Genomic DNA, 23,655 nt, shown 5'->3' with positions numbered 1-23,655 from the left:
TATCAAGAAACACTTGTGTAATTACATGAGAGAGAAAAGGCTGTTACAACTATCAAGAAACACTTGTGTAATTACATGAGAGAGAAAAGGCTGTTACAACTATTAAAAAAACACTTGTCTAATTACATGAGGCAAAACTGAAGTTGATACACATGTGGAATTACATAGGCTGTACTGCTGTAATCCATCTGTAACAGTGACTAAATCATCAGCAGTTAGTGTTGTCACATATGTTATTCACAAGTAACTACACAGTTATTAGCGACACTTAATATAAAGTGGGACCTACTCCCCCCCCACCCCCCCAATTTTCTCATTTCCAATGAAAATTTTTCTCGTTTCCAATTCAAATTTTCTCATTTCCAATTCAAATTTTCTCATTTCCAATTCAAATTTTCTCGTTTCCAATTCCAATTAGGACACTCACCAAAAACCACCAGCGCTTCCTCTGAGATCTCTAAAGCCACTGCATCTTTTCAAATTGCCACTAACTAGGGGAGACGAGGGGCCATTCTACCCACCCAGACAGCGAGGCCAATTGTGCTCTCTTGGACTCCCAGCCACGGACGGCTGTAGCATCACTGGGGACTGAGCTCAATCTCCTGATGATGCGGTCAGCGCTTCCACGGTTTATCTTTTGCTTTCTTGCAAGTTGAATTTTTATTTATACTTTTATCTGATGCTTTACAATTAGAATTATTATTAATATATTAATTATAATGCTATTTATTTTTGATTTCTTTTTCATTTCTTCCTCTGTTGTTTTTAGTTTGTATTGTAAAGCACTTTGAGCTGCATTTTTAATGTATATAAGGTGCTGTATAAATGACCACTATCTTTATATTATGAGAGTATCACCATTGCTTTATACAAGCTGGCCACTGGAGCAACGTATAGCGTTAGGAGGTATAAGCATAACTACAGCACACCGTTGTGTATATCATGTGGCTAACGTCTTGAAATGTCATTGTTTACTCAAAAAAATTCATCACTCTTTCACATTTTGGCTTTAGTGATATTCTACTTTTCCACCTTGTCCTGGCGTAAAACTCTTTGTGCAATTTGTGGGTGTTTTTTTTTATTTGGGACTTTTCCATTAATTTTCTTTGATTGAAAACCTGCATATATCAGGCTAAAAGTCTATGAATGCCATATATTTGACCATCTAAGGCAGAGTGCCACTGCTTTCCGACCAAGCACGCCTGAATATCCTGTTATAATACCATTAGCACCATGATGGCAGGCTTAGCCGATTATTCCTTTGGCTAAGAAAATAAACACACAAAATGAATAATAAAATAAAATGAAAAGAAATAAAAACAAAAACAAATGCTGTACCGATATTCCATCAGTTTTATATTTGTTTTGCAAGTTATATCACTTTAAGAAAAGAAGCATTGCAATTTTTTTTAAGTAAATGAAATAATTTTAATAAGTATTTTAGTAAATGTTGTTAATAAATTAAAGTCTTCACTTCCACCATTTTTAAGCTTTTCATTTCTAACCACTTCCTCTCTGCTAAGTCATGTTTATTCTTTTACTGTTATTTTATTTTCCTAATTTATGGAATCATTTTTTAAGACTTGATTTTTTTTTTCTTAACATCTATTATCTTTGTTGTTTCATTTACTTATTTTGTTTTCATTACAGATTTTTTTATCTTCATTTTTATTTAAGCTTCTATTTTTTCTTCATGGATTTTCTTTGTTCATTTAGTCGTATTTGTCTTTATGTACTTCAATTGATTAATTTTAACTTTTTAAATCCCTGAGGGTCTCCCTCAATGTACTTTTTTGTGTCCTCAAAAAAGTCGCTGAGGTCTCCATCTTTGTGAATTACACTGTGATTTGTTATCCTCACTTTCATTTTTATCATTTCATTTTTTATTAGTAATAAATAAACAATTGTTCAGCACTTTGTTTCCTGCATGTCTGTTTTTGTTGAAGTTGATTTTATAACCAGCAGAAACATCAGTTTGTTGCCAAAACATGAGACTTAAATGAGTTTATTTTATGATTTTCTTGAACGATGATTCAGAATTTCTTTGTAGACACTATATAACACTATTTATTCAATGAATTCAGTGCTATTCTTATAGCTACTGCTTACTTTTGACATTTTTTTCATTCCTCTGAACATCAGATCATCAGCTGAGCGAATGCAGTGGTCTTTCATTCACACTTTCATTTTAATTAAAATGCGCAGCAACTCGACAGGCAAGAGAACAACATAGAAGAAAAGTCAACAAATAACAACAAGTTCTGTGAAGGTCTAAGTGAAAATGTTAGTAGTAAAAAGGTTTGTTTTTTTCTTGCAAATGTAATTCAATTTAATAATATTCAAGTAAAATAAAATTCCAAAATAATATTTAATTATAGAAACAAAGTACAGTTCCCCAAGTATTTTGCACATCTGGCTCAGTTTCAGGCATTATTCTTCCTCCTCCTCCTCCTCTAAAGCTTCAGTGCTCTGCTGCGAGTTCAGCTCTACACTCCATCCTGAAGCTGTCAGTGCTTCCTGAATCCGGACTGTTAGAGCAGAGAACACAGACCTGTGCAGAGCGGAGAGTCTCCAGGGCTGAGACTGAGCAAAAACAACTGTGTTTATTGTTTGTTTACAGTATCTGACGGGAACTTAGAGCTCGACATGTATTTGTCAAACCAATCACATGTTGTTATTGTGCAGCGTCTGGAGAATCAGGTCTAAAATCACTACTGCTCTCTCAGACTGAGCCACTCATCCTAAACTAATCCAAAAACTATTATTATTATTATTATTATTTTCATCTGTAAAACCTGCTAATTTTCATACATTTTGCAATCTTAGTTAAACCTCCTAAACTAAAAAAATTATTCAGCATCTACTTTTAATTATTCAGTATCTGCTATGACGCGGCACGGTGGCGTGGTGGGTAGCGCTGTCGCCTCACAGCAAGGAGGGCCTGGGTTCGATTCCCCAGGGCCCTCCCTGGGCCTCTCTTTGCATGTTCTCCCCGTGTCTGTGTGGGTTTCCTCCGGGTTCTCCGGTTTCCTCCCACAGTCCAAAAGACGTGCAGTCAGGCCAATTGGACATGCTAAATTGCCCCTAGGTGTGAGTGTGTGAGTGACTGTCTGTGTCTGCCTGTCTGCCCTGCAATGGACTGGCGACCTGTTCAGGGTGTACCCTGCCTTTCGCCCGAAGACTGCTGGGATAGGCTCCAGCATCCCCCCGTGACCCTGACGGAGATGCGGCTTAGAAAATGGATGGATGGATGGATGGTATCTGCTATGAATCATTCAGCATGTACCATGAATTATTCAGTACCTGTTATGAATCATTCCGTATCTACTATGAATTATTCAGTATCAACTACGAGTTATTCAATATTGGCTATGAATTATTCAGTATCTACTATGAATCATTCAGCATCTACTATGAATTATTCAGTATCTGCTATGAATCATTCAGTACCTGCTATGAATCATTCAGTACCTGCTATGAATTATTCAGCATCTACTATGAATTATTCAGTATCTGCTATGAGTCATTCAGTATCTACTATGAATCATTCAGTACGTGCTATGAATTATTCAGTATCTGCTATGAATCATTCAGTACCTGCTATGAATTATTCAGCATCTACTATGAATTATTCAGTATCTGCTATGAATCATTCAGTGCCTGCTATGAATCATTCAGCATCTACTATGAATTATTCAGTATCTGCTATGAGTCATTCAGTATCTACTATGAATCATTCAGTACGTGCTATGAATTATTCAGCATCTGCTATGAATCATTCAGTATCTCATATGAATAATTCAGCATCTGTTGATAGTTTTACCAAATAATTCACATGTATCCAAAACGATAACTGTACAGAAGAAAATCTTCTTAGCCTCAACGTCCATTAAAGTAACAGGATTTCGCTCCAGACAGATACAATCCCAGGGGTTAAATAAAGTATCCGAGTTCAAATAACTTTCTTCCAACTTGAGAGAGAAAAATATAAATCCTGATCTAGCACTTCAGGGTTGGTCTGATTATGAAATCCATCTCCTCATACGGCAGTCTCTGCAGGACCGTGTTCCAAAATAGCTGCAGGACACGCTGCTTCCTCACCAGCCTACAGAAAATTTAACATCAAACAAAACCTGGACAGCTCAGAACACCGTGAATATGGAGGAGCACAGCTGGTGGCTCCAGCGCTGAGGAGGCATCTTCTGTGTTTCGACACATTCAAACACAGCCTCACCAGCCAGGCTGCCATCCATGCAGTATTACTGAGTAAAACATGCCTCATTAAACCAGACAGTACTGAATAAAACCAGCAAAACAAGCATACAAGTGCGCACGCTGGACGAGGACTTTCTGTCAACACAAAGAAATGTGAAAAGCATTTTTTGAATAAATGATCAAACAAACAAATAAATAAATGTAAGCCATATGACTGATCAGGTGCTTCCGTCCAGGTGGTCGCATCATGCGTCTTGAGTATCGGGATTATGTCTAAAGGCCAAGCAACATAAAATGCAAATATAAACGCAGCAATTTACTCTGATCACTCAAACCACTTTCAGGAGGTGGACTGAGACGCACTTGAGCCACGTTATAGCAGCGTAAACACATCCGTCTCTCCAAGACACATTCAACAACCAAAGCCCTCCCAGTATAATAGACCCCCCCCCCCAAAGTACAACGAGACCCCTCCCACTTCAGCCAGGGCAACTGAAACCCCTCCTGGTACAAACAAACCACTCCCAGTACAACCTGAATCTGTTGCCAGTACAACAGAAACCCCTCCCAGGACAACAGAAACCCCTCGCAGGACAACAGAAACCCCTCCCAGGACAACAAAAACTGTTCCCAGTATGACAAACTCCTCCCAGTACAATCAAAACTGTTCCCAGTATGACTGAAACTCCTCCCAGTACAATGAAAACTGTTCCCAGTATGACTGAAACTCCTCCCAGTACAATGAAAACTGTTCCCAGTATGACTGAAACTCCTCCCAGTACAATGAAAACTGTTCCCAGTATGACTGAAACTCCTCCCAGTACAATGAAAACTGTTCCCAGTATGACAAACTCCTCCCAGTACAATGAAAACTGTTCCCAGTATGACTGAAACTCCTCCCAGTACAATGAACACTGTTCCCAGTATGACTGAAACTCCTCCCAGTACAATGAAAACTGTTCCCAGTATGACTGAAACTCCTCCCAGTACAATGAGATCTGTTCCCAGTATGACTGAAACTCCTCCCAGTACAATGAGATCTGTTCCCAGTATGACTGAAACTCCTCCCAGTACAATGAAAACTGTTCCCAGTATGACTGAAACTCCTCCCAGTACAATGAAAACTGTTCCCAGTATGACTGAAACTCCTCCCAGTACAATGAAAACTGTTCCCAGTATGACTGAAACTCCTCCCAGTACAATGAAAACTGTTCCCAGTATGACTGAAACTCCTCCCAGTACAATGAAAACTGTTCCCAGTATGACAAACTCCTCCCAGTACAATGAAAACTGTTCCCAGTATGACTGAAACTCCTCCCAGTACAATGAACACTGTTCCCAGTATGACTGAAACTCCTCCCAGTACAATGAAAACTGTTCCCAGTATGACTGAAACTCCTCCCAGTACAATGAGATCTGTTCCCAGTATGACTGAAACTCCTCCCAGTACAATGAAAACTGTTCCCAGTATGACAAACTCCTCCCAGTACAATCAAAACTGTTCCCAGTATGACTGAAACTCCTCCCAGTACAATGAAAACTGTTCCCAGTATGACTGAAACTCCTCCCAGTACAATGAAAACGGTTCCCAGTATGACTGAAACTCCTCCCAGTACAATCAAAACTGTTCCCAGTATGACTGAAACTCCTTCCAGTACAATGAAAACTGTTCCCAGTATGACTGAAACTCCTCCCAGTACAATGAAAACTGTTCCCAGTATGACAAACTCCTCCCCATACAATCAAAACTGTTCCCAGTATGACAAACTCCTCCCCATACAATCAAAACTGTTCCCAGTATGACAAACTCCTCCCCATACAATCAAAACTGTTCCCAGTATGACAAACTCCTCCCAGTACAACAGAAACCCCTCCCAGTAAAAACAAAACTGTCTGTCCGCCCTCAGCGCTGCTACATCTCATCCCATCATCCTCCACACCGTCCGCGGTATTGATCCTCTGTGTGTATTGATTTCATTACAACAATGTTCTGCCACTCTTCATCTCACAGAGCCGCTCCCCATTAACACTCAGCCAAGTCTTACAGCCCCTCTCTCTCTCTATCACTCTCTCTCAATCACTCTCTCCTCTCTCAATCACTCTCTCTCCTCTCTCAATCACTCTCTCTCCTCTCTCAATCACTCTATCTCTCAAATCACTCTCTCCCTCTCTCACTTACTCTCTCTCCTCTCTCAATCACTCTCTCTATCTCTCCCTCTCAATCTCTCTCTCAATTACGCTCTCTCAATCACTCTATCTCTCAAATCACTCTCTCCCTCTCTCACTTACTCTCTCTCTCCTCTCTCAATCACTCTATCTCTCCCTCTCAATCTCTCTCTCAATTACGCTCTCTCCTCTCTCAATCACTCTATCTCTCAAATCACTCTCTCCCTCTCTCACTTACTCTCTCTCCTCTCTCAATCACTCTCTCTATCTCTCCCTCTCAATCTCTCTCTCAATTACGCTCTCTCAATCACTCTATCTCTCAAATCACTCTCTCCCTCTCTCACTTACTCTCTCTCTCCTCTCTCAATCACTCTATCTCTCCCTCTCAATCTCTCTCAAATTACTCTCTCTCAATCACTCTCTCTATCGCCCTCAATCTCTCTCTCAAAATCACTCTCTCCACTCTCTCAAATCTCTCTATATCTCTCCTGTCAATCTCTCTATATCTCTCTCCTCTCTCTCTCTCTATCAATCACTCTCCGTCTCTCTATCAATCACTCTCTGTCTCTCTATCAATCACTCTCTGACTCTCAATTACTCTCTCTTCTCTATCAATCACTTTCTCTCTCAAATCACTCTCATCTCTCTCTCCTCTCTCAATCTATCAATCACTCTGTCTGTCTGTTTCTCTCTCTCTATCACTCTCTCTCAATCACTTTGTCTCTCTCTCTCAATCACTCTCTCCTCTCTCAATCACTTTCTCACTCTCTCACTCTAGCTCTCAATCTCTCTCTCAATCACTCTCTCTGAATCAGTCTATCACTCACTTTCACTCTCCTCTCTCAATCACTTACTCTCTCTCAATCATTCTCTCCCTCTCTTTCTCAATCACTCTCTCCTCTTTCTCTCACTCTCTCTCAATCACTTTCTCACTCTCTCTCACTCTAGCTCTCAATCTCTCTCTCAATCACTCTCTCTGAATCAGTCTATCACTCACTTTCACTCTCCTCTCTCAATCACTTACTCTCTCTCTCTCAATCATTCTCTCCCTCTCTTTCTCAATCACTCTCTCCTCTTTCTCTCACTCTCTCTCAATCGCTTTCTCACTCTAGCTCTCAATCTCTCAATCACTCTCTCTGAATCAGTCTATCACTCACTCTATCACTCACTTTCACTCTCCTCTCTCAATCACTCTCTCTCCTCTCTCAATCACTCTCTCTCAATCATTCTCTCCCTCTCTTTCTCAATCACTCTCTCCTTTCTTTCTCTCACTCTCTCTCAATCACTCTCTCTGAATCGGTCTATCACTCACCTCTCTTTCTCTCCTCTCTCAATCACTCTCCCCCCTCTCTCACACTCACTCACTCTCTCTCTCTCTGTCACACTCACTCACTCTCTCTCTCAATCATTCTCTCCCTCTCTTTCTCAATCACTCTCTCCTCTCTTTCTCTCACTCACTCTCTCAATTTCCCTCTCTCTGTCTATCTCTCTCAATCTCTCTCTCTCAATCTCTCTCTCAATCACTCTCTATCACTCTCTTACTCTCTCTATCACTCTCTTACTCTCTCTATCACTCTCTTACTCTCTCTCAAACTCTCACTCAATCACTCACTCGCTCTCAAACTGTCTCCTTTCTCTCTCTCAATCACTTTCACTACCTCACTCTCTCTTTCACTGTCTCCCCTCTTTCTCTTTTACTCTCTCTCATTCTCTGTCCTCTTTATCTAACTCATCCCTCACTCCCTTTCTTTTTCTTCACCTCTTCCTGTCTTCATGCTTTCTCTCTATTCTTGTTCACTCTTGCTGTCTTCCTGCCTCTTTCTTTTCCTCCCTTTCATTCTGTTCTTCCTCCCTCCCTCTTTTTATCTCTTTCATTGTTCCTGCCTTTCTCCTTTTCTCATCTTCTCTCCTAGTCTTCTTCTCATTCCTCTCTCTCACTGTTTTCTGTCTTTTTTCTTCAAACTTTTTCTCTCTCCTCAGTTTTTCTCTCTCTTTTACTCTCTCACACACTTTCATTCTTTTACTCTCTCACACACACTTTCACTCTTTTATTCTTTGACTCTCTTGCCTGCACTCTCTCTCTCTCTCTCTCTCTGCTATATCTATAACCCTGGTGACGGTAAAGCCGGCATAAATGAGGTTTTTCTCTGAACCATCTCAGTGAAGCTCCGCACTTACAAATGTAGTAGTACTCGTGTCCGGGGCGGAACTCGAAGCCGAGGGAGAAAGGGGTGAAGAGCTGGAATTTCTCAGAGAATCGGAGCGGCCCATCCGGGCTCTGCGGCCGGTTGCACTCCCAGCGTTTGAAGCCTCTCATCCTGTGCTCACAGGTCAGGTAGCCGTCGTGGTTGACCATAAAGAGGATGTAGCGCTCCATACGGCTGTGGGGCTGCGGACTCTCATAGTATGGGCAGTAAACGTCCAGGTAGTCGTTGATGTTGACCGCTACAGTGTATTCTCCATGCCAGAACCTGCAGACAGACAAACAGACAGAGAGAAGGTCTGGATTAGCAGAGGCCAGCAGAGTGGAAGTATCTTCATTAGGGATCAATAACACACTACAATTCAAGAGTCGATATCACAGAAGACCAGATTTTATTCACTGCTTTGAAATGAATTAGTTTGGTGTAGTGCAGTGGTCGGCAACATGCGGCTCTGTTACTGCTACACAGCCGAATTAGATAAAATGATTAAAAATAAAATAATCCTCCTTTACAGTAAAATAAAGCTCTGCTGATCATTCATCACAGTTTAACAGTAAATGGTCTTAAACACTGGAATTAATGTAGAACTGCTGATTCACCCTTTAACCCTGAAGATCAGCGCAGACTGCTGGTCACCATAGCAACACAGACAACAGTCTCGCCTAAGTAGTAGCTACGAAACGGCATAGAGAGAGATTTAAGATGAACATCAATAATTTGGAGACTAATGGACTTATTACTGTTTATAATTACTCCAGCTGGTTTCCTGTTACATTTAATCTGCAACAAAAAAAAAGTCACGAGGCTGAAGTCGCTTCTCATTCACCAGCTTCTTGAGGCACCTTTTAAAGTGGAATAGGAAAATTGGAACCAGAAGCTGGTGAATGTGAAGCGACTTCAGCCTCACAAACAGTGGAACATTAAGAGACATTTTACAAGAAACTGATGAGGAAAAGTTTCCTGCTGGAGATGTGAGAAAAGCAGCTATAGCTGAACTGAAGCTTAAAGCAGAGCAGAGTGAATATATGTTTAGCCTCCATTAGTACATCAGTGCATACAGAGACAAATTTACAGCCAAGATGGTGAAATATTAGTTCAATAAAATGGACATAATGTTGTGGTTTGATTTTTGTTGAGAGGACAAAATGGCTCTTCTTTACAATTGGGTTGTTGACACCTGGTGTAGTATGGAGACATTCTTATGTTGTAAAACAACAACAGTAGTATGGTATATCTAACCCTTACCCTACAGGGAATATGCATATGCTTGACCATAAATGGATTAAGATAAATGTATTAATATACACTTTAGACCAAAACTATCACCAAACTACTGTAAAACAATGGCTCAGACATCAGGCAGTGAATTCATAACCTTTTCATGTAGGACCTTTCTGTGAGGAGCTTTTAGAGGGGGACGTCTGGTTCTCATTATCATCACTGTGAACAGTTCTGACTCAGTAAGTTTATCTAGAACAAACTGTTTCACACCAAACCGCTCTGAACGACTCTGTTTACATCTTAGCCTTTTTATTATGCTAGAATTTAGATTTTTTTCTAAATATGTGTTTTCTGCTGTATCATATGCTTTGCCAGTGTGTGTGTGTGTGTGTGTGTGTGTGTGCGTGCGTGTGCATGTTAAAGTGTAGGAAAGGACAGCAGATTTGACGTTGTAATGTAACGATAAAGCCGTACAGACAGATCTATAATGGGGTTCTTGCACTCAGCGCTTTCATTTCATCTCTCCGAACATTGCACATCTGCTCTGCAGCTGCATTCTCTCGCACAAAAGAGCGGGAGATGACTGGCAACACAACAGAACGATCTGAAGAGAATAGGAAGCGCTTGCTGTTCTCTATCTGGGTCATAATTATGCAGAGGAGCGAGCGGAGGTAAAACAAAACCGATGGACAATCGAACAGAGCTGTCGGAGATTAAAATGAGAAGGAGGTTAAAGGCTCAGACAAAGAGAAGCTTCTGATTGGCGCTTTGAGAGCATTTACAAATGTAATGTGGAGAGACAAAGTGAATAAAAGGAGGATAAAAAGAAAATGTGCGCAGTGACAGATGCAATGAGTTGGCGCTGGGCGATGTGGACCAAAAAATCTCCATCTGAAGAATTCTGGATTGTATAATAACAGCAGAAAAACAAAATATGTCATTTTCATTTTGCAGCAGCATATTGAATGTTAGTCAGCTTGCATTTTCAAAAGCAGAATCACTATTATTTAGAAGATAAAAGGGAACATATCAAAGACATTGAGGAAAATGTCCCACAATTTGCAATTTGTTGCAATTCTGTTGATGCACAATTTGCATTAGCCTTTAAATAGCGATGCAATTACATAAATACTGGTAAACAACAACAGCAGCAGTGAACTCTGACTATTAGAACTGGGCGTTCAGTTCAGTCCATACACATCAATCAAAAACAAGAAAAAAAGCACTGCCACAATAAAGAGAATTTCTTCTAGTATGTTAGCACTTAACTAACACTGCTGCACATGATCATTACAGATTAAACTAGGACATTTGAAGCTTGTAAACAGACAATATCATACATCTGAGCTTGTATGTATCAGTTTCCTAGTGCCTCTTTTGGCATAGAGTTGCTGCTGGACTGCTGCTTAGACCACGGCTCACATTCACAGTCAGTGACCTATCTAGAACCTAGAGATCTAGAGGGACATTAATGTCTGGTTCCACTCATTGTAAATCAAAGCATGACTGGTTCATTTCCTAAGGCCTTCTGTTCAGCTCCTGAAGTCCTAACCAATGGGAGAGCTCCCTCAGCTGTATCTACCTAGATACCACAGAGAAAACAATCCTGACTTGATCATTTTCTGTTGGTTGTTTCAAAAATTTAACCCTTTTGGTCCTAAAAAAGTACTTTGATACTAAAAGTGTAAATGCAGCAAACATGATGACTGTATTAAATAAAAATAAAGACAATGAGAAGTGCTACAGACACCTGCAAAGCTTATAACGCACTTGCAAAGTTGTATAGACACCTGCAAACTTAATAAACATTTGCAAAGACCTATTCACACTTGTGAAGCTCCACAGACATCTGAGAAGCTCTATTGACACCTGTGATGCTCTATACACACTTGAGAAGTTCAACAGACACATAAAAGCTCTAGAAGCACTTGTGAAGCTTTATATACTCTACACATGACTGTGAGGCTCTGTGGAGAGCTGCAAAGCCCTGTACACACCTTGAAAAACGTTATATACTTGGGAAGCTTTATAGACACCTGTGATGCTCTATGGACACTTAAGGATCTCTACAGTCTCCCGATAACCTCTATATATACCTACAAATACATTCACATTTAGGAAGCTCTACTGACACCTGTTAAGAACAGCAGATGCCTGTAAAGCTCTATAGATAGCTGCAAAACCCTGTACACATCTGTGAAGCTCTACAGACACTGGCATAAATAACTGGAAACTCTGTAGACACTTCGAAAACTCTGTAGACACAAGTAGAGCTCTATACACACTTAGAAAGCTCTGGAGACACCTGTAGACCTCTACACACACTTAGAAAGCTCTGTAGACACATGTAGACTTCTATACACGCTTAGGAAGCTGTAGACACCTGCAAAGGCCTGATCTACACCTATATAGGCTATACATATGAAGTTTAAAAGACACTTTAAGGTCTACAGACACCAACAAATATATTTTTTCAATACCCAGCAATCATAAGGCCTTGAAAGTCTAGAAAGTCCTCAGGATTCTCTTGTGAGCAACAGTAACTGGTTCAGTACCGTTTATGCCTCTTTCCTTCAGTGAGGGCTATGTCAAGGCACATGATTTTCATAAGAGACTAATTTGCCTTCATTAGCAGCAGACACTGATGAAGACCGCGAAGGTTCCTGCTGCGAGCTGCCCACAGACAAGCTCAGTGATGAGTTGAGGTTTTCATCAGTTTGCGCAGAAGTTTCTTCAATTGATTGCTTTGTGAACCAGGAGAGGTTTATTTGCTGGCTGAGTGTGTAAGAGACAGTAGTTGTGGATAATTTGAACGGTTCGACCACACTGATGGCTGAGCCATTGATTTCTGGTGCTGATGATGCAGGAGAGGGTTTGTGGGAGTCAATTATCATTTCCACCTCATTTAGAGGCATTGAATAAGGTAGATTTTCACAGCAGGTGAAGAGCCTCTCCACATTACTCCTGTTTCTTTCTATCTATGAAACCTAAGCGTTTTAATCAAGAAGTGGTGCAGTCAATGGTAGAAGGAAGTAGAGAAGCCTGTACACTTGAGAAGCTCTATAGACACATGCAAAGCTCTGCAGGTATCTGCAAACGTCTACAGACATCTGCAAAGCTCTTTATACGTTTGAGAATCTCTACAGACACCTGCATAGCTTTGTAGACCCTTTCAGAGATCAGCAGACACCTGCAAACACCTGTGATACTATGAACATGTGCAAAGTTCTACATACACCAGCAAAGCACTTTAGAACCCAGTAAGGCTGTATAGACACGTCCAAAGCTCCTTTCATAGTATTCGATAGCATCATTAAGAAGACCACATCTTCACGGTGGTAGGTGAGCTGTAACTGTGCTCTGATGGCACTCATCATTGTTGCTGCAGATACAGCCCTGCAGATGGATAAACACTGAAGGCAAAATAGCAAAATAGGTAAAAACATGAAAATATATGTGGACCCTTTAGACGTGCTTCAGTCCACACACTCCTGTACTTCACTTACTAGCACTTCTAATCAGATATGCACTATTTTTACACACTATTTCCTGAGCTGGTACACGGTTTGGGACGGGGCGCTCATAACGCAGCGTGAAATCTCAGCTTTCATTTGTTATCACTACAGCAACAAATCAAATAAAAGCAAAGCAATGCACTCAAATATATAAGTTCATATACTCTAATTATATACTCTTTTACTGCCTTTGCTGGATCTGTTATGACTTTCTCATTACAAAACACCACAGCACTGCTGAATGAACTTGATGTTGCCTAACAAAATGACAGCAGCGAAACTGTGACATCATGGGGATACTATCAGTAGCCACCCACAAGGCTCTACAGACATCTGCAAAGTTCTATAGACACCTGTGAAGCTCTATAAAAACCTACAAAGCTCTATAGATGTTTACAGAGTACTGCAAAGCTCCACAATCATCTGCAAAGGTCTATCTACACCAGGAAAGCTGTATAGACATTTGAAGCTCTGCAGACACCTGTAAAATTCTATATAGACACCTGTGATTCAGTCAAGTGACGTTACTGAGTAAGATGAGCTCATGAGGGTCATTCCAGGATGCCGGTTCATCACATTAATGACAGATTTGAGTCACTGACCTAAACGAGTGTGAACCATACACCTGGTAAGACCTATAAACAACTGCGAAGCTCTATATACACCCAGTAAGATTTATGAACAACAGTGAAGCTCTATATACACCCGGTCAGACCTATGAACAACTGTGAAGCTCTATATACACCCGGTCAGACCTGTGAACAACTGTGAAGTTCTATATACAGCCGGTAAGACCTATGAACAACTGTGAAGCTCTATATACAACCGGTAAGACCTATGAACAACTGTGAAGCTCTATATAAACCCGGTCAGACCTATGAACAACTGTGAAGCCCTATATAAACCCGGTCAGACCTATGAACAACTGTGAAGCCCTATATAAACCCGGTCAGACCTATGAACAACTGTGAAGCCCTATATAAACCCGGTCAGACATATGAACAACAGTGAAGCTCTATATACACCCGGTAAGACCTATGAACAACTGTGAAGCTCTATATAAACCCGGTCAGACCTATGAACAACTGTGAAGCCCTATATAAACACGGTCAGACATATGAACAACTGTGAAGCCCTATATACACCCGGTAAGACCTATGAACAACTGTGAAGCTCTATATACACACGGTCAGACCTATGAATAACTGTGAAGCTCTATATTCACCCGGTAAGACCTATGAACAACTGTAAAGCTCTATATACCCCCGGTAAGACCTATGAACAACTGTGAAGTTCTATATATACCCGGTAAGACCTATGAACAACTGTGAAGCTCTATATAAACCCGGTAAGACCTATAGACAACTGTGAAGCTCTATATACACCTGGTCAGACCTATGAACAACTGTGAAGCTCTATATAAACCCGATAAGACCTATAGACAACTGTGAAGCTCTATATACACCTGTTGAGCCCTATACACATATTTGTGAAGCACCATCAAAAGGTGTTCCAAAAACTCAATTCTTTCATGGTGCTGTGGGTCTTTGGGTTGTCATAGTTCTACATATAACCAGTGCCTTTACTAAAGAACCCTTGAAGAATTCCCTTTTGTGAGGGTGTATGGACAGACCTGTCGAGGCCTATATACACACACATCTGTGACGGCTTGGTATTCATCCTAATTCCTGTTTGCGAAGGAAATCAGATTGATCTACACATCTGCCGAGTGTTTTACCTTCATTGCTACCCTCACACTGTCTGCTCAGCAGGAGTTCAGTGATGGCGCTTTTGATCACTGAGCTGAAATCTAGCTGGATTCTTTCTAGACCCCCTGCTTACATGCCTCAGACACCTGCCTGCAGAGGTGACAGGTAGGAGAGGATCAGGTGTTCAAACGTTTTCATTGGCGCTGGTGTGGGTGTAACAGGTCTGCAGTCAGGCAAGCAGGTTATTTTCGTCTCTCTTTGGAACTGGGACAATAACAGATGATTCGGAGCGGCGGGGGACACTGTGGTGGGCCAGGCGTCGACTGCAAATGTCTGTAAAAACACCTCGTCAGCCCGCTGCACTATATCTTTGTGTTTTCAGGTGGCAGGGGAGGCCGAGTCAGGTTGGAGCGATTTTTCACTGCTCTGTCTCAGGAGCACCCTTCAGGCATCGGGGTCCTTCAGGAGAGAGAGAAATGTTTTTTAGGGGCTGAAGGGTTTGGTGTGTTTGAACAGAAGCCTTTTGTAAACTGCAGTACGATTATGTTTCATCACATCGCTCACGCTTTTGCAGCACCAAAAAATCTAACGTGCACAACTTCACACTCACACATGATGTAATCAATCAGCCAAGACATGTTTTGGTGTGTGAAGTCGGCTTATTCAGTTTTAGCCCTGGAGCTACAAGGCTGTAGCTAACAAGTAATGGGGGTGTGTTGTAGGTTTTCTGGTTTTTATATATGTAAAGGCAGTTGCCAAAGGTCTCCTACAATGCTTTTCATTCTTTCATCACTGAACCTGAAAATGAAAAGAAAACACACACACACACACACACACACACACACACACACACACACACATATATACATACATACACACACATATTTTATATTAATTATACGTGAATAATGCAATATGGTGTTTATCATTACGAACATTATTAGTTTACATATTGTAATACTGTACTGGATAAGATAGCACATTAATTAGTTTTGACCCAGTTAAGTGTAAAATATTATATTTCTGGACATTATTGCATTCTTGTGAAATTATTATATTATAGGATTCTACATATTAAAATTTAACAGCATTATAACACCTGTTAATTGTGGGGCAGTCGTGGGCTGGAGGTTAGGGATCTGGCCCTGTGACCGGAAGGTTGCCGGTTCGATCCCCAGGGCCAACAGTCCATGACTGAGGTGTCCTTGAGCAAGACACCTAACCCCCAACTGCTCCCCGGGCAAGTGTGCTCACTGCCCCCCTAGTGTGTGTGTTCACTAGTGTGTATGTGGTGTTTCACTTCATGGATGGGTTAAATGCAGAGGTGGAATTTCTCCGGTTGTGGGATCAAAAGTATCTCATAAATAATAATAAAAAAAAAGATGACGCTTTATGCAGTATTTTGTGAATCCAAACACTGTAGCAACATGTTCACAGATGGACACTGGGCAGTACTGTGTGTACGACTGGTTTCATTAGACACAAATAGACCTAAGTGCTAATAAAGCAGTTTAAAACCAAAGAACCTGTACAGAGGACATCTCTAACATCTTCCGGGTCTCTCAAACTCTAGAGGGGGCTCCTGAGCGACTCCAAAATGAATGGGTTAAGATGGAACATTTGAGCAAAGTCATAGTTTATAAATGCTTAAACATTTCAATGTTTGGTTCCTGAACACAGGACAGCAGAAAACATTTCAACACCGCTTATATTTTTAAATTCGAGACGCTTGGCGTGCGTCAGTGAGCGTGAACAGCCAGTGAGCTGCTCTGCTCACCAATCAGTAGCAGTAAAGCCCGCCTCCTGCTGCTCAAAACCTGTTTGCTGTAGAGTAAAGGAAACATACAGGTGAGATTTCGTTGCTTTTTTAGTGAAATCCATCCTCCCACGGTCTAAAATTAAAGGAAAGTTCTGGGCGAGTGAGTAGAGACTATCTTAATTGTTCATTTTTAGCCATTGAGCTCCATTCACTCCCATTCACACTCCCATTCATTGAGGACTCATTCTTGGGATCCCTCTGCTGTTCAGTAGTCCTTTTTTTGATATGATGGGGGGAAATAAGAAGTGGCCAGGCTCCTCATAAACTGGCTCTGGTAATAATACAGCTTTTACCACTGTTGTTGCACAGAGCAGCCTTCTCGGATTTCAACCTTGGGGTTGGTGCAGCAATAACTTGTTTCCAAGTAGGAAATCCAACTTTTGGGGGCGTTTGAGTTGAAACATCCTACTAGGAACTTGGAAATTCTGACTACATAGTTCAAACGGACCATGAGTCTAGCGCTGATGGCTGAGGAAATAAGCCATAGTGAGGCTTAGAGCAAATCGTCAGACAAAGCCCTCTTAATGTATGGCGTGGCTGTGGCCGAATGCAGCCTTTAAATAAGACACAGCAACCTGGATATAAGCTGTATCTTATCAAGACAGCCAGTTACACCGAATAATATTATGAATGCCGATTATGATGCCGCTTTGGTTCACGTAACCCCCAACACTTCTTATTATTTGTTTCCATTCAGTGTTGGTGATTCCTGACCGTTCTTAGCTTCTCCTGTCTTTTCACTCAGATGATGGAAGAACAGAAGTGTCAGAGCTTTCAGCTGACAATAATAATAATAATAAGCTTACTGCTCTTCTATTGCTGAACAGCATAGACCGTTCCAGACTCTGGCAGATCACTGATGTCCACAGACGTACATTTGAAGAGGACGCGTTTACTGAACCTGAACAGTTTCATTGTGTCCAGACGTCGCGGTGGACCGCTGTGAACAAACGGCTCGGCTGATTGTTTTGGCTGATGGCAGTCTCCGTACAGAGGGGGTAATAACTGTGGTTGTGGAGTGAAAACCCCGCCGCGATCAGCCCAGCATGCATCATCCTTCATGGTGTCCTCTTTTGGCTGGGCACTGAGCCAGACGCTCAGAGTTCATTAATTGGATTGGTGTGGTTAAAATGAAAATCAGCCATTGTCATAACTGGGGAATTGCAGCGGTAATTGAAGAAGTGAAACGCTGTTTGCACTTACAACTGTTTGTCAGGAGAAGAAGACGCCTTCACGTTTTCTTTTTTTGTTATTTTCAACATTAAAGCAAACGGAAATGGCTGGAATATGAACGTAATTTGAATGTTAATGTAACTCATTATGCAATTAACAACATGATTAATTAGATAATTAAGTTTACACTTGGGAAGTGCACAAAAATAATAATAGCACTGTGTATCAATAAAAGTGTCAAATTTTAGCCATGAAAAGAACAATAACAATAACACAGTCACTCAAGTCACTTTAAAATGTATAAAGGTCTCTACATTTTGTACATATAGTTTCTTTCCATAGGGTGATCATCTTACCACAAGCGTTTCAATGCAAAAATGTCCTGACATGACGTGCAAATATTAAAAATTTGAAAACTTTGTAAACCTTTGCGCTTCAGTTCGTGAAAATGGTATTTGAACCACAATTATTTGTAAATATTCTCCATTAACTTCCATGAAAGCTTTTACTTCTCCTGCAAAGCGAACATTTTGGAGCAATGATATTTACTGTTTTTTTATATTTAAAAAGAAGGTGTCAAAAAAATGTAATGCAGGAATCAGTAGTGAAGTTAAGGTATCAGTATTTTAAGTCTGGAGATGGTACAAAGTTACACCCTGTTAGAAAGTGTCTCCTTTCCCACATAACTGGTGGACTGGAAGGATAACTGGAGAATCATGTAGTTATTCTATCTGTATATTCTGATCAGCTGGTATTTGCTGGTGCAGAATTTGTAGCCCAGCGGGAAACTTTTTCGAGGAAAGTACAATCTGCTTTTTTCAGTCAGCAGAAAATTTTATGCTACTTTGCACAAAACAAAACAAAAAAAAGGATAACAATTACGGAAGGTCCCTGACAGAACGAATTCCGCATTGAATAGTCATACGCTCACAAGGTATCTCCCAGTCCTCTCCGCAATCTGAGAGATGCCTTCTGTGTGTCACGTAAATCATCATTTCAGACCGTGCTGTACATTTCATCCAGCTTTGAAGCACGCAGGAGAAATCAGCTTCAAAGGCTCCGAGCTTTGCATCCCATCTTCTCTGTGTATTGTGTGTTTCATGAGAGTTCAGGCTAGCGAATGAGAAATGAAGGACGATGAGAGGAAGAGAAGGAGAGAGAGAGAGAGAGAGAAAGAGAGAGAGAGGTTGAGTGAAGTCGGCTCGAAAGTCAGTAAGAACCCTTAGAAGCTACACAAGCGTGGTGACGGTGCAGGGACCCATATGTGCCCTCAGCTTTCTATTAAATCAGGCTAAAAGCAGTCGAGAGCGGTGCTGAGGCACAAACACTACAGCTTCACAACACAGTCTGCGCTGTAGTTTTGCAAGCATACAGAGTCAGTGGGTTTTCTTCACTCAACTTTAACAGGAAGGAGCCGTTTGAAACACAGGCAAAATGACCAACGACAGACTGTTACTTGTGACTGACATGTAGGAGCAAGAGACCACCAGAAATAGGTGCTACGACAAAAACAGACCCACAGGAAAGGTCTCAATTACTAACCACTTTAAACAAAACTCATAACCTGAAGTCACGCCTCTTGGTCTTCTCTCAGCCTCTATCGAGCCCACACACTACAACTCCCATCATTCTCTGGACTCATATGCCAAGGACTCTGCCAATCATGAACCACTTCCCAGATCCAAGTCACCTGAATACTGAACTGATGTCACTTGTACCTCATTTACTCCTGTGTGTAAACACCCATCTGTTTGCATCATTTCTTTGCAAAGTATTGCCAACTCTACTTGTTGCATACTGAACGTACCCTTTTTGGTACTGTTTGCCTTGATCTGATTGCTGTTTCGGCTTTGACCCACGCATGAGTTGGACCATCCCTTATCATCTAGTGCTGTTTCTAGACTTTGGCAACCCTTTTGTTACACCCCTCTCGCTGTTAATAAGCGCTTTTGACCTTTTACAGCCACAAGTGTCTGGTTCGTTGGACTAATGTTACACCTGAAAAGCAAAACTGACCTTTCTGACATAGCAGGGGTGGTCTTTGCATTAGGCAAAGGTAGGCAGCTGCCTAGTGCCCCCATAAAAATACAATTTATGTATAGTGTAAGTGTTGATGACCTATTAACCCATAACCTATTCAAAAATACACCAATCAGCCATAACATACAAACCACCTCCTTGGTACTTCACTCATTGTCCATCTTATCAGCTCCAGTGACCATATAGGAGCACGTTGTAGTTCTACAGTTACAGACTGTAGTCCATCTGTTTCTCTGATACTTTGTTACCCCCTTTTACCTTGTTCTTCACTAAACGTAGGATTTGAACATTCATCTTCTAGATGATGAATGTTCATATTTTCAGGTACAGCTGCCCAATGTTTAAAAAAAACCCACACCATGAAGTTAAATCTTTCCACGTCACGTCGTCTCCTGTGAGTTTATTGGCTGGTTGTACTGCCCGACTCATGTAGAGCCAGAGTTTCCCCACTATCTGATTACTCAAGTGCATGTAAACGCACTGATCGATGCAGTGGTGGTGTGTTAGTGTGTGTTGCTCTGGTGCAACTCAGAGATTTTTCACCCCGACCAAAATCACATACCTTTACAAGATGCTGAGTAAACGCGTTCTATGGCATTTAGAGCATTTAGGCATCTTTAAAGCATTTAGGCAAGATTAATCACTATTTTCAACAAATACCCTATACACCTCTGATACACAGAGAGCTCATTTACATTTAGTCACAGTCTTAAAGGCAAAACGGCCCTGTACACATGAATTATGGCTGTTTTGGTACATAAAACAGCACAATTAGTAAAAGCTGTCAGTAATTCAGTCACTGCTTCAGTGTAAACTCTCTGAAACTGCACTAAAGTCAGTGTAACATGGGAGAGAGACTTCTACGAATTGCAAATTGGACATTGCTGAGAGGGAAACCATGAAAATTCATTAACAAAATGTCGAAAAGAAAAACAGAAAGGCAGTTTCTGAGGGCATGCACTCCGAGACACCTCAGATAGAAAGTCTAATAACCCGCTGCAGCCTGTGTACCTCCAGACATCCAAGAGAAAAACACAGAAAAGCACTCTCACCTCAGAGAGAGAGAGAGCGAGAGAGAGCGAGAGAGAGAGAGAGCGCTAGCGCTGTCAGGGATTACAGTGTTTTTTCACACTCGTCTCAGCAGGAGAGTGTCCGAGTCGCTCACCCAGAAGAGCTGCCCTGTCCAGCACCTGCTGCCTCCCTGCTCTCATTCACGCACTCTTTAACAAGATCAAACCACAGAGCTCCTCACAGAGGTGCTCCGCTGCTGCCCGTCCAGCGGCCGCCCGCTGCGAGAAACTGCAGTGGACGCTCACTCCTGTTAGGGCTGCAATTACCGATTAGTTCTATAATCAAGGTTCTATATAAAACCTTTCTGAAAAGGGTTCTATGTAGCACCAAAAGAGTTCTTCTATTACACTCTAGCAGAACTCTTTTTGGTGCGATATAGAAACATATACAACACATTCTGCATCAATCTGAACCATTTTCTATACCAAGAACCAGGAAGGTATCCTGCAGAGTTTGCTTCCAACCACATTTGGCCTCACCTAATCAGCTTCTTCAGAAGCCCCTGGCTGCATCAGATGCATTAGTGTCAGGTGAAGGGAAGCAGCATGTAAGGCCCTATTTAGACTGAGCCCAAATCCGACTGTGGTCAAACCCAGATTGTGTCCAGTTTGGCTTTTGGTAGTAGTAACAGTAGTGACAGTGTTAGTATTAGTAGTAACAACAACAACAAACAACAACAACATGATATCCGATTTTTCCTAACTACCCTTAGAGGTGGTTTGAAATGCAATTCCAACTGGATTTTTACAGATGTGTCTCAGGCTGGACGCCCAAATCAGATTTCAGAGTGTCATTCGCGTCACTCGCAACACAACACACAATGACTGTCAAACCCAGAGTGATGGTCTTCAAGGCTGGGCTTCAAGAAGAGCCATGAAGATTCATGTTTGGAGGCTGAGATGACGCTCCCTCCATCTCTCCCACATCCGCATTTGATATCTGCATTACCAGCATAGCTACGTAGTTATCGATGCCTATCGATCGGTACGGAGCTGAGGAAGGCCATGCTAGTGACGTTGGCTGAGGTAATACACCATTTGTCTGTTTATCTAAAAGACTGACTGTCTTTCTCTGTGTAAAGCTGCATGTGATCTACAGTACTGTGCCAAAGTTTTAGGCATCTAAGCACATTTTTAAACAATTTACCAAATAAACATCAGAATAAAGTCATATTCATAATTCAAATAAACATAAAAACTATAAAAAGTAACAAGAATTTCTTGGGTCCATATTTTTCCTTGACACCTTCACAGCCGCCACAGAGACTCGTTAATATCATCAGTTACACCATGAGCTCAATTTACTGAAGCACTGATTGGTCAAACCAGGAGCTGCTTTATAACTACATATAATACTGGACTTCCTCGAGGAGAGGCTTGAAAATGGATAAACAAACACACGAACATCCAGAAAATCACTGTTTATTATTCTCATATATATATATATATATATATAAATCATTATTAGTTAATATTCTATAAATTTTGTTTATTCAAATATTAACACTTTTCTCAGCAAATACACAAACTACACAAATAAACAGATTTTGAAAATGTGTCTTGGGTGCCTAAGACTTTCACACAGTACTGTATTACGGCCTTCCTTGTTTTTAATATGCCTTTAATATAAGCGCCAACACTTTCTATTAATACCACGTCTAGGAGCATCTATAAACACATTCACGACATGTTGTAGTGCTTTCATAAGGCAGTATAAACATGACTATAAATATTTATACAAATTAATTATTATCATATGCCTTATGAATGCATTATAATTTACATTTACATTTACAGCATTTAGCAGACGCTCTTATCCAGAGCGACTTACAAGAAGTGCTTTGTCAATCTAGAGAAAGTATCTTTGCTAGTTACCAATAGCTTAGAGAAAAAGACTCAGATACTGCTAGAAACGAATATGTCACTGCAAACACCAAGAGAAAAGAAACAGAGTTGAACGCAGAACTCCGTGCCATTCAATGCACATAACATCATAACATAATGTGTTATGAATGTGTTCATGTGTTCTTATGCACAGAAAATGTTTCCATTTAATGTAGTTATGATAAAACGCTGAGAAACTGAACAGCACAGGCACCAAGCGCTGGTTAAAAACACTGATTTTGAGTTATGGATGAGTCAGGCGGCCTTTACACCGTACATGCAATGTACAGTTGTGTGCAAAAGTTTGGGCACCCTGGTCAAACTCCATGTTTAGTTGATTTGTGCCCATTTTAACACACTACTACTGTTTATTTACTGAGTTTAACATATTTTAGAAAAGAATAAGACATAAAATGTAATGTGTGCAAAAGTTACTGCATTTTATTTTTTTCCAATTTGTAAATTTTGGCAAGAGAAATTCTACACTAAAATCTGCAGCAGAAAAATAGAGGATGTGTCAACTTTTCATTTATTTTTAGAAAATCAAAACATGGAACTGCAAACTGGCATATGAATGTATATATATATATATATATATATATATATATATATATATATATATATATATATATATATATA

General features: G+C 40.8%; 1 protein-coding gene across 2 annotated transcripts in view; it reads right to left on the bottom strand.

Annotated features, from left to right (window-relative positions):
- efna2a (ephrin-A2a) overlaps positions 1-23,655 on the bottom strand; it is a 149,834-nt gene that overhangs the window by 14,869 nt on the left and 111,310 nt on the right. For both annotated transcript variants that reach the window (XM_017706308.2, XM_017706309.2), the window contains exon 2: positions 8,560-8,852. In XM_017706308.2, coding sequence (XP_017561797.1) covers positions 8,560-8,852 — 293 coding nt within the window. The remainder of the gene's footprint in view (positions 1-8,559; positions 8,853-23,655) is intronic.

Source organism: Pygocentrus nattereri, chromosome 17 (genome assembly GCF_015220715.1).
Source record: "Pygocentrus nattereri isolate fPygNat1 chromosome 17, fPygNat1.pri, whole genome shotgun sequence".
Taxonomy (NCBI): Eukaryota; Metazoa; Chordata; class Actinopteri; order Characiformes; family Serrasalmidae; genus Pygocentrus; species Pygocentrus nattereri.
This window is presented reverse-complemented; position numbering and strand designations above follow the sequence as displayed.